The 12,143-nt window shown below is 33.1% G+C and overlaps 1 protein-coding gene across 2 annotated transcripts in view; it reads right to left on the bottom strand.

Moving 5' to 3' along the window:
• The window catches only part of Lrrc7 (leucine rich repeat containing 7), a 429,867-nt gene that overhangs the window by 57,183 nt on the left and 360,541 nt on the right, over positions 1 to 12,143 (bottom strand). For both annotated transcript variants that reach the window (XM_027949501.3, XM_071618746.1), the window contains one exon: positions 6,744 to 6,863. In XM_027949501.3, the coding sequence (XP_027805302.2) occupies positions 6,744 to 6,863 (120 nt within the window). The remainder of the gene's footprint in view (positions 1 to 6,743; positions 6,864 to 12,143) is intronic.

Here is a 12,143-nt window from a genome sequence, read left to right as displayed (position 1 = left end):
ACTATTCCTACTGTCTCCAATACTTAAGTTCTCATCTGTTTTTTATCTATACCAGATTTTCCTCTATTTCTCTGTGAATGAGCTAAGCTCCTCCCCACTCTTTAGCATAAGTGATCTCCAGAGCTCTGTGCTGAGTCTCAGTTAAATTGTAAAAACCAAGAATTATAGTTATTTTTATTCCAGTTCCACATATACAATTAACTGATAATAGTGTTTCTTTTTGGTGGAAAAAGTTTTGAGAAAGTTATTCTTTAATAACTCTAATTTAATGATTATAATGTTAGATATTTATGAAATAATAAAATGTTAAATTCCTAAATTTATAGGTTAATGTAATTTTTCTTATGTTATACTTTTAAATATCTACTTATTTAAAAATGACATCAGTTTTTTCTGATCCTCTGAAAAGTTCTACAGTAGACTGACTTCTATTACATTGAAAAAAAAATCAATGAAAAACCAATCTCAGTAGAGTTTTGATCCAGTTGCTTTATTTATTTTTATTTTTTTGTGGTACTGAGCTTTCAACCCAGGGTGTCCTACCACTGAACTATACCCTCATCCCCTTTTTATTTTTATTTTGAGACAGGGTTTTACTAAGTTGCTCAGGCTGGCCCCAAACTTGTGATTCTTCTGCCTCAGCCTCCCAAATTGCTGAAATTACAGGTGTGTGCCACTGTGCCTAGCTGATCCAATTGTTTTAAAACACAAATGATAGTTTGGCCAGATGTACAATAGCAAAGCAGTTTAAGATTTTCAAAAGATATTTTAGATCTTACCTTTCTACATTTATATAGAAACATTTAAATGTATTATATTTAAAACTCTGACAAATGCCAAAATTAAAATAGAGAATGAATATTATTAATAAAATTTAATGAAAAATCTTTTCAAAATACTTTTTATAGCTTCAAAAAAGGAACAAAATTAATAGCTTGGAGGTTGGGTGGTGGAAGGGAAGTATATTAAAAACATGAACATACACACACACACACATACACACGTACAACCCATATCATTTCTTCTAGTTTCTCCTGATAAATTATTTAAATTCCTGGGCATATCTCAAAGATGACTACCCTAGGTATATCCCAAAGCCCTTAATAGGCTGAACTGATATTGTGGTTATGAGAAAATCACAGCAACTTCATCATGAGGGGTAAGTTTGTGAGTTCAGACTAAACTAGCAAAATTTTTATGTCTTTCTCTTCCTCTGTGTGCATTCTGATACCCTTGGCATTCATTTGTACTTCTCCAACTGTCAAGCTGTTATGCACTTAACCTAGAACACTTGGGAAAGGACAATCAAGTAGAGAAGACTCACCAACACTAAAAGAGACCTTTGAGTAGTCTTGTCTTACATATTGAAGAATTTTTAGATTCCACATCACTAGGCTTCAAAGTGTCATGGCTACCTGTTTCAGAAGGGACGTGTTTGAAGTTTCATTTGTTTTAATATGTCATTTTAACCTTTTTACTGCTGAATTTTCCTGCCTCAACATTTTATTATATCATTATAGGTAGCATCCTTCAACTTTAAATCTCTGCAGAGGTATTCAACCTGTTTAAGACTCCTAATACTTTAAAATAATGTGTCATTTAGAATTAGGGCAAAAAGTTTTGTCATGCCTATGGAGAATTCAATCAAATTTGAGTATAATATTTGATTTTAAAATAACATATATTTTGTATTGATCTTTTACTCTGTGGCCATCATATTATTTTCTGTTAATATACAAGAGTAATATGTAGTCATAGAGTTTATGTGACTTATTTATAAAATATATAAAACAGTAATGCTTACCTCATAGGGTTGTTGAGAGGATTAGATTAGGAAATACATTAAAGTGTTTAGCACAATGCTTGATACAAAAATTTAATATGTAGTACCTAATATTACCATAGTGACTGCAGCATAATCCAACATACTGGAGGAAGGAGAGAAGTGACAGTCAGGATTCTAAAATTCAAGTGCTTCTCCTGAAACTGTGGTTATTTGCAGCCATTGCAAAAGTTTTTCATAGCATTTCTTAAAGTGCTCCTGTAGTAGTACTTACTGGAATTTGGTGGGTTGGGGGGAGTGTTACATAAGGCTGACATATTCTTCTTTTTAAGTTGATGGACATCAGAAGTTGAGATTTTTGGCAATTGACATACAGGAGGGAATTTACAAATGGTCACTTGCTATTACACCATTAAAAACACAAGACATGACTTAAAACCTTTTGTACATTGCTCAGTTACTCTCAGGCACACAAGTCAGTGAGAATAAATACAGGAGTGAAATTTTTGCTGAGAGATGAGCGTTTTTGCCTAGTTATTTTATGTGTCTGAATCTTGGTATCTACATTGTGGAGGGTGCCCTCATTTTTTCCTTTAGCGTGTTTGGAGTACCGCTAGGAATGGCCATGAGTGTTATCAACATTAGTTACCAAAGAGTTATGATAGCCACAGCAGAGAGCTATAGTTCAATCAGGGTATTTTTATAAAATTGATTTTCTATCAAATTTCTGATGGCTTACACACAAAGATGAGATTTTTGTTTTAAATCTGGTGCAGAGGCTTTGAGAAATAGACTGGAATGCTTAAGAACTTTCATCATGTATTCTCCTTTGATTCCCCATTTACTTACAGTTCAATTTCTAGCTTTTTATTCTCAAGTGAGTAGTCTGGTCCAATGACTACTCACTTCTTGACAACTGCAAAAGTAATATTTAACTTTTAAAAACATTTCCTATATATATTTATTATAGTAAAATATAAACCCAATGAATACTAATGCAACATTACACTTATTTGAGTAAATATGACAACCTAGGCTAATGTTACCATCTTCATTTCTTTAGGTTAAGACTCATGACTATTAAAATATTTAACTAATACATATCCCAAAGGTAAAATTGAATACCTAAAGAATTTTAAATAAGGTAAGGTAATTGGTAGACCTATCTATTTAAGAATTCTAAGACCTCCTATTTTTGGCAGAATTGCAATAATATGGGGTAATCAGAAGCATTTATCATGAAAGCAGGAAGATACAAATAACTTTGTGCATTAAAGATGTGATAAAAATTTTAAAGACATATTATATTATTTAACATTTGGCAAGAATTATAAAGTATAGTACAGTTTCCAGATAAACAATTATATCATCCATTAATAAGGTTGATGAGCTCACAGATGTTTAATCAATCACAGGATTACAAAGGGTTTTTAAAGCAAGTACTGAGGCAAACGAATGATCATGATGACTTGCAATGATGATATGATTAAACATTAGTATGGACTTTGAAAGCAGACTTCATATAAAAATGGATGGATGGATGGATAAGGCAAATACCTGTTAGTTCCATTCAGAGTGACAAATGAATAACACTTTTCCTTGTACAGCAAAAGGACAGCTATCCTCTGCAGAGATGTAAGTGAATATGACTCCTTCCTTTGTTCAGGCAACAGAATGTTGACTCTGATGAATACCCCCTCATTATCTGGCCATGTACCTTTTCCCTTCTTGCCTCATAAAAAAGCTGATTTCCTTCCTTTCCTGTCTGATTTTTCCAACTTCCCCTTCAAGACTAGCTTCTTATTGTCAGTCTTTAAATACGTTCATATGTCTGCCATCATAAATATTCATTCTGAGTTCCTTATTAGCCCTTCTAAATCCCACTGCGACACACTCCTTCCTTTCAAATGGAAACTCCTTTCTTGAGTTTTCTACATTTCTAAATTCAAGGAGCCTTTAGGCATATTTATCTTGCTCCATGTTTCTTGGCACTATTGACCACCCTCTCCTTAAAACATGTTTCCCCCATTAGGCTTCCAAGGCTCCACTTTTCCTTATTCTTCCTTGTGTACTTTTTTAGTGGTCATTGGAGCTAAGAGTCCCATCTATTCTACTCCAACTGGTTAATCAACGCCAAATACAGAGTTCCATTCCTCTTGCTTGTATGGGAAGGCCTTGACTATTTTGGATCAGTGAGAAGTGTGAAGAGGAGAGATCTGAAGAAGAATGGTTTTGTTTATAAGAGAGAGCAACTGAAAGCTTGTTTCTCTCTAGATGGATTTGAAAGAAGCAGCTTCTCTGACCAATTATCATTGGAAATCACCTTACCATGAAAAGAGGAACCAGTTTTAGAATAAAGTAAAGAGTGTAAATGGCCAAGTGGAAACCAGGGAAAACACCCTAAGTCTTTAATAATACAGAATGGAAGACTTAATTTGAGGCTTATCTTGGATCTTCACCACTTTGTATGTAACTAAATATTTCCTTCAAGTTCAAGGCCATTTTCCTTGAATGTTCTATAACTTGTAGTAGAAATCATTGTACTGATAAAATGGTTGATTCTTCCTTCTCTCTATTATTCATCTCTTAAGTGCTTGTGTCCTATGAAGTTATACATCATCCTTCTGTCTCACTCATGGCTGAATTATGACATATTTTGGTGATTCTTAAATGTGAATCTTCAGCTAAGATTGTTGAACTTTAGATAAATATAGTCACATATCCACATTGCATTCCCAGTTGAATGCCCTAAAGATAGTTCAGATCAACATATTTCAATCTAAGTTCCCCTCCCTTGCTCATACTTCCACCTATACTCTTTCTGTATCTCCCACCTTAGTGAATGGAACATCATCACTAACTTGACCAAATTAGAAACCTGAATATCAGCTTCAGAGATTTTATCTATCTTTGTTCTCCGTGTCCAGTCAATCACCAGATGCTTTTGGCACCATCCTTTAAGACTGTACTGGATCGATTCATTTTCTCCATTGACCCATTGTTTCCATCTATTCTCCTCTGGATTTCTAGAGAAACTTCTTTGTTGATTCTATTCCTTCCAGTTTTCTTCCTCTCCACGTTAGTCTCTGAAGAGCTATAAAAATGTTCTTTAAAAGAAAATTTGATCACATTCTTTTCCTGTTAAGAACACTTTGATATTCCCCTTGCCATTATCTACAGGAGAAAGCCCAATATAATCTGGCTTTTGCTTTTTCCAGACTTATTTAACATCACTCTTCTGTTCTCACTTTCCTTTTGTGCCCTCCCTAAGCAGGTACCTTTTCCTGTATCCTATCTTTACAGCACTTATCACATCCTACTGTATTTACCTGCAGTGCTGCTTATTATCCAGAAGGCAAATGAATAACATGCATAATGCCTTCTAATCAATGGCATTACCAACTACTTTGGATACAGTAATTTGATACTTAAAATATCTTTAAAAGTTACTGAAATAGTCCTCAAGAAAAAAAAATCACCTATGTTACAAATAATATATTCAATTATGTAATGGGTATGTAAGTTATGAAATACATTTATAAAATGAACACTCCTGAGCTTAAAAATTAGAACCACTATTGGACTGAAGAAGCAGGAGAGTACCAACAACAGTAATAGCACCTTCCCTGAACTTATCCCTTACTTTCCTTTAGAGTTAAGCATAATTCTAAATATTATATTTACCACATCCTTATAAAAATAATTTGATGACTCATGCATTTATGACTAAACAGTGCGTTTTAGTTTTATTTGTTTCTGAGACTTACAAATATGATATTCTTGGTGTCTGACATCTTCCAAAACATGTTTTTCCATTAGAATTAGCTTGTAAAGTTTATATACATTATTGTAATAATAGTTTACTGCTTTTTATTGCTGTGAAATATTTCTTTGTGTGAATAACACAATTTATTTGCATACTTTACTGCTGATACACATTTGAGTTTGCCCTTGAATGACATGTATGAGAGTTTTTTCTAGTTCAATACATTTTGAGAATTGCTTAAACACAGGGTATGTGCATGTTCAGCTTCACAACGTAATTTGTTACCAAAGTGATTGTACTTTATATTTCCACAAGAAATGTAAGAGTTTTCTTTACTCATATGTTTGCAAACAACAAGTGTTTTTCAGATTTCTTAGTTATTGCAAGCCTAGTTAATACGAAATGGCATCTCTTGGGCATTTCCTGGATTGATAAAAGGGATCAGTTTTGTTTCAATGTTTATTGGTTTGCCTTGTATTTTACCAAATAAAATGTGTTATATGTCTTTTTATTGCTCAATAAGAGTTTGAAAAAAATACATTATGGAATGCAAATCCCTTGTCTCTCACATACATTGAAAATATCTCCCGCTGGGTTTTAGCTTTTTCTCCACTCCTGTTATGATGACCTATTACGTGGTATTATAAGTACCTACTTATCACTTGATGTACTTCATTAGATTAAGTTTCTTGAGGTAAGAAACTATATCCTATTCATTTTTGTTTCTCTAGCATCCAGCAAGTGCTCAGCATATGTTAGTGGTCCTATTCTTGCTCAACAAATGTTTGTTGAGTGAATTGTTATGACTTTAGAAATGAATCGATTTTTTTTCTGATCAAATTTCATTCTATGCAAATTGGCTACAACACACTGCTGAAGCTAAGAGATAGAAGTCTATGTTACACATCTTTCTGTACTTGCACTAAAAGAGTGTCAGCCTACTCTTAGGAGTGGTAGTATCTGCCGAGTAGTGACAGGATTTTTATAAACATTCATTACCAACTCTGAACACTTGGCAGTGTTCATTATTTTATTTCAATGCACTTATGATTAACCAGACTCCCTGTTGTAGAATAATATTTAGCCTAAAGTTATCACGAAGTTAGAAATGATGTTAAGACACAAGATATGGATTACAGATTACAATGGATGTGCAAGGTTCATGGTTTGTGTCATCAATTTGAAATTGGTTACCTTTTTAGTAATGGTGTCCGGAGGTACATCCCGCCTCCCAAGTGGATAAGGATTCCATTGGCCACTAGGAGATACATCCTCTTGTCCATTGTCTAAAATGTTGCTTTGCTGGGACGGGGTCTATTGCGAAAATGGTATGGCATTCTTTAGTGATGTAATAGAAGTTTACCATAGTTTTCTGAAAAGAGTCCCTAATAATTATGGTAAAATTAATTTTGTTTGATTGTAGAAAAACATATATCCTAACTGGAAATATTATTATATACTATTTACTGAGTAAGAATTCTAAACCAACAGCTTTTTGGAAATACAAGTAAAATAACAATCTTAGAGCTATTTACTGAATTTTAAAGAAAAGTTTAGATTATTTACAGTACCTAAATAAAAAATAATCAGAATAAAATTAATCCATTGTTAAAAACCACAACCTTTAAAGCTTGCTGAATTTGTCTCTTTAATATGATCTTACCATTTAGAATATAAATAGAAACCATATAATCCGTAGTATGGAACTTCGAATATTCCAAGCCATAATCTAAAATAAATTTTATAAAGCTATAATAATTCTGGGAGAATATGTCGTTTACTAATGCAAAATAGTATTAACACTGGCATAGCACAAGATTTATGGTACTAGGCCGTTATCAGCAGGTAGATTGAGGGAAAGGCTAAAACAACATCAAAATATTATGTTATTAGAATCACAGTATAAATAAATCCTGATTGTTTATGATACCAAATTTATTTATTTAGATTAATCATGTTATAATTTAAGCTTCATAACATTTTTACTTTTTAAACTGATTTCTGGCTTATTATTTTTAACAAATAATAATATATCTATCTTTATTGTTACTAATACTAGAAATTTTGAGAGAACTAAATATTCTAGTCTGAGTAATAGCAAGTCATCACATACCACAAGGAAGATAGCCTCTATTGGAAAGATACATGGTGACATATACAAAGTTTGTATGTGTATGTGTATAACATTTTTTGGGGGAGGGACAAGGTCTTTTCCTCCCCTAACTTTTAGGATACAAAAGAACTGTTTGGTTGCCTGGGGAATACTTATGAGACTGACATGGCACGTCATTCTTTGTACATGTGCTGAAGGATCCCTACTAATAAAGCCTGGTTAAAGAATGTATGTATGGACCAGGGCTATGGTGCACACATATAATCCCAGTCACTTGGCAAGCTGAGGCAGGAGGGTTGCGAGTTCAAGGCCAACCTCAGCAACTTCGTGATGAACCTGAGCAACTTAGTAAGACCCTGTCTCAAAATAAAAAAAATAAATAAAAAGGGCTGGAGATATAACTCAGTGGTAAAGTGTCCCTGCGTTCAATTTCTAGTCCAAAAAAAAAAATAATTGTATGTACAGTGTATTTTGTGTGAGGACTTGTCCTCCAACACCCTGAAGGGAGACTGGGTCATTTTCTTTATAATATGCCACCATGGACTGCTTGCCAGGCTTCATTTGTTTATACAGAATGGTCTTTATTTGTCCTCCTTTAGAACACAATTATGTAACTAACCTATCTGTATTCTGACCACATGCACTTTTTAGAAAGCATTGCTTGGAAATATTTTAAATGGCATTTTATTGTGAGACTCTATTGAATATAATGAAAAGTAAGGAGACAACTCAATTTTCTTCTTTTGCTTTGGCCATGTAAACTCTTTTTTTTTTTCACAAGCTTAATTAGAAAGTATGAAGAAAGAAAAATGTTTCTGAATTTAAGGTCTTGAATTGTTAGTTAGGGATAAATTTATTTGTGTTTGAAGAATAAAATGTACATAACACATTCAAAGAATACATTACCTGAAAATAACCAGACAGCTATCCAGTGCTTGCCTGTCTTTTTCAAGCATGAGTTTTCTAATATTGATCTTCTCTAGGTAAATTTGTTTACATATGCCCATACACATATTTTCTGAATATTAAATATGGAAAATCAAAATACTAAATTAGGCAAACATGGTTATGCAGGTTAAGCAGTACTGACTAGTATTTTATTTATTATTCTTTAGGTCCCATGTCTTTTCTGGGTTGCGTTCTTTGCTAGTGACAGGGCATAATAAGCATGTTCCTCTGGACCAGATCTTTGCAGTACAGGTTTTTGAGAAAAGGCCAGAATTCAATACAGGTTTCCTTTTTTGCTCTCTGTATCATTCCCATCTTCATCTGTTTCCTCTACTACATTTGATTCACTGGCCCAGGCATGACACTTAGTCACTGTCAGAGAGCAATTGAGAATCACAACATTCTTTTTGGCATTGAATAAAATGACTAAATCCATTTTATCAAAATCCTAACATCATCATGGTCTAGGCTTCTCACTAGAGGAAAAATTAGTCTCTCTTTTTAAAAAGGACAATTAACAATCACACCAATTCTCCTATATTACAGGGGACAGAAGGAACATAAACATGCAGACACATAAAATGATCCTTTGATTAGATAGCAAAATTAAAAGAATCTCCTGAAAGCAATTTCCATGATTAATTTCAAGAATTATCTGCCATTTTGGTTTTCTTAAATGAGATATCCTAGTTGTGATTACAAAATGAGATATCCTAGTTGTGAAATACAAAGATCATAAAAATAATTTACTGATGTTGGGTGGTGGCGGTAGGGACTGAAAAGTGAATTATATAGCACATTCACATTCTTTTCTAAAGGAACACCTATTGTATATAAATTTAGTTACTGAACTGTTAAAATTCTATAAAAATGAAAAGGAACAACTGAAATGTAGAAAAAAACAGATGCTATCACTGTTGAAATTTATTATTCCAAAGAAAAATAATCAGACTGAGGTTTAGCTATTCATTTCTCATACAACATTCTTGATATTTTCTTTAAATACTTTAAAGAGTGAAGATGACTCTTATTTCTCTCATCATATATAACCAACTAGAGATAAAAGACATGGAAACTCATCACAATGCACAATTTCCTTAGTTTCTAAATTCTGTATGTTTTTAATATTTCAAAATAGAGAAGGGGCTGTGGTTGTGGCTCAGTGGTAGAGTGCTTACCTAGCATGTGTGAGGCACTGGGTTTGATCCTCAGCACCACTTTATAAAAAATGAATAAAATAAAGGGATATTATATCCATCTTCAACTAAAAGAAATTAAAAAAAATAGCGATAAATAATAGGCTAGTATGATTTAGTGAAAAAGCAAAAATTTTGTTTGTAGCAAGAAGTGCAATAATGTTCTATGGAAGTCTTGCTGAACAGATATTAGCCCCAAGTTTAGTGTGGACATTTCTAGATTTAACTTTTATGACTTTGATTATTATAAATGACCACAAGTATCTATTGAAAGAAGTGATTTCTAATTTTGCTGAAAAACAAATATGCATGAATATGTGTTTATATGTACATATCTGAGTATATTTAAAGCATGTATATGTCGGACAAATGCATGTCTGTCTGTAGGTATAGGTGTATAAGGATATATATGAATAGCATTTACATCTGTGAGTAGGTCAGCTTAGCTGATCCAGCGCCTTTGCTCTTATCTGCTAATAGATGGGTGCACAATATTCTTGTGAAATTATACTTATTGGCATTTTGCTAAAAATTTTATGAGAGTTATGTTAGAATTTGGCACTTTGCAAAGGACATATCCAGAGGATATGTCCCAAGGATCTATTTTGTTTAGGAATTGGCACACGGTTCATAAAGGCATTATCACAGATTCAAAAAAAATGTGTTAAAAACAATTTGCTCCAAAGTACTTCAAGTGAAATTATGTATGTGTGTGTGTATACACACACACATATATTTTTTCTTCAGCATGCCTTTTGACAAAATAGGTCTTACAAAGGCAAATATATGCTGAACTAGTTTCTAAATGATTATGATTTTATAGGGTTTAATCTGAAGGTGGTAATGCAATGCCCAAGTGATTTTTAAACCAGCACTTCATTATAATGGCAATGAAGCATCTGTATAAGTACTAACATTATTTTGTTAATTTTAGCTGCTGTCTATGCGGATTTATGTGGATTTACAGGCTGAAGGCTTTTTTCATAATTAGAAAGCTAAGCGAATCTTTTTTGAGGGATAGGTAGCCAATAATAAATGCAACACAATCAATCGAGAATATAGGGCTGAGTTGCCCCAGGTGCAGCATAAATCTTGCTTTGCTTTCAGCACTGGGAAAAAAATGGCATTAGGTAAGTAACCCTTGGCATTAGGGTGAATAAATGCATACCAAAGTTGGTACTATCTGATCCTAAGTCATTTGCATAGATCCAGTAAGAAAGGACATTAGAATTTAAAAATAGTTTAGGTGCAAACATTGCTCTCTAGATTTCTCTAACGCAAAAGCTGGCAAGAGAAGTATCAATTAATTTATCAATTAATAAAACAGATGGGGCCATTTTCTCCCAGGCAAAATTCCATAAAATAAATATTTAATACATACATTTCCATGACTTCAGCCTCCCCTTCCCTGAAATTATAATTCATTTATATTAGTGTCTCATTCTATAAGTCAAGAAGTAGTAGATTCTATGGTCTGTTCTGATAATAGGAATTAAAAATAAGATAAAATTATCTATTTCTTTGATAGAGAAGAGATCATACTGTTTACATTGGCGGCCAGATACCTAGCAAACAGGGAATTAGGAAAGGCCAATGATTTCTTCCCCAGCTGATTGTCTCTGGGGCTACAGTAACCTACATGATTTACGTGTGATTTTCTTGAGTCCATAATCTTTAGCCTTTCACTGCTACCAAGAATATTTCTTGGTGACACTGAATGCTCAGGAAATGCAAGCGGGTCTGAAAAGCATAGGTAACTTACTAGCATTCATTAGGCGCAGTCAACTAAGACAGCATATACTTATGGCACATGGGTAATGACTAGGGTCACTAGTTAAAATATTCTACTTGTATATTCTTTTTACATTCTATAATATTTACTTCTCTAGATTTTATTGAAGATGATGTGAGATAATAATGCATACAAAGGAGGCTTATCAACTATTATGACTCATGTTCTATGAAAATGTCAGGTTTTACAAACATTTGAGAAAGAATCATCGTATTGTAGAAAGAGCTTGAATCTGGGTACCAGTCAGGACCAGATTTAAATTCTGTCTACTATGATGCTAGGTACAAAGACTTCAACAGTGAAACAATAAAAATGCAGCTGAGATATTTTGTGATAAGATCCTCAGTTTCCTCATGTATGGAGATATTTATGTCCTGTGAGGGTTTTTAATGAGTCATGAGAAAAAAATAACATATTTAAAATACTTCATGCCACTTGATAAGCAGCAGATGCCCAGTAATTCATAATCTTTAGTTTTCTCCCAATGGAAATATTTATTTATTCTAGCATGAATCTAGATAATAAAAATGGTAGATTGAACTGAC

This window comes from Marmota flaviventris, chromosome 10 (assembly GCF_047511675.1).
Source record: "Marmota flaviventris isolate mMarFla1 chromosome 10, mMarFla1.hap1, whole genome shotgun sequence".
In the NCBI taxonomy this organism is placed as follows: Eukaryota; Metazoa; Chordata; class Mammalia; order Rodentia; family Sciuridae; genus Marmota; species Marmota flaviventris.
This window is presented reverse-complemented; position numbering and strand designations above follow the sequence as displayed.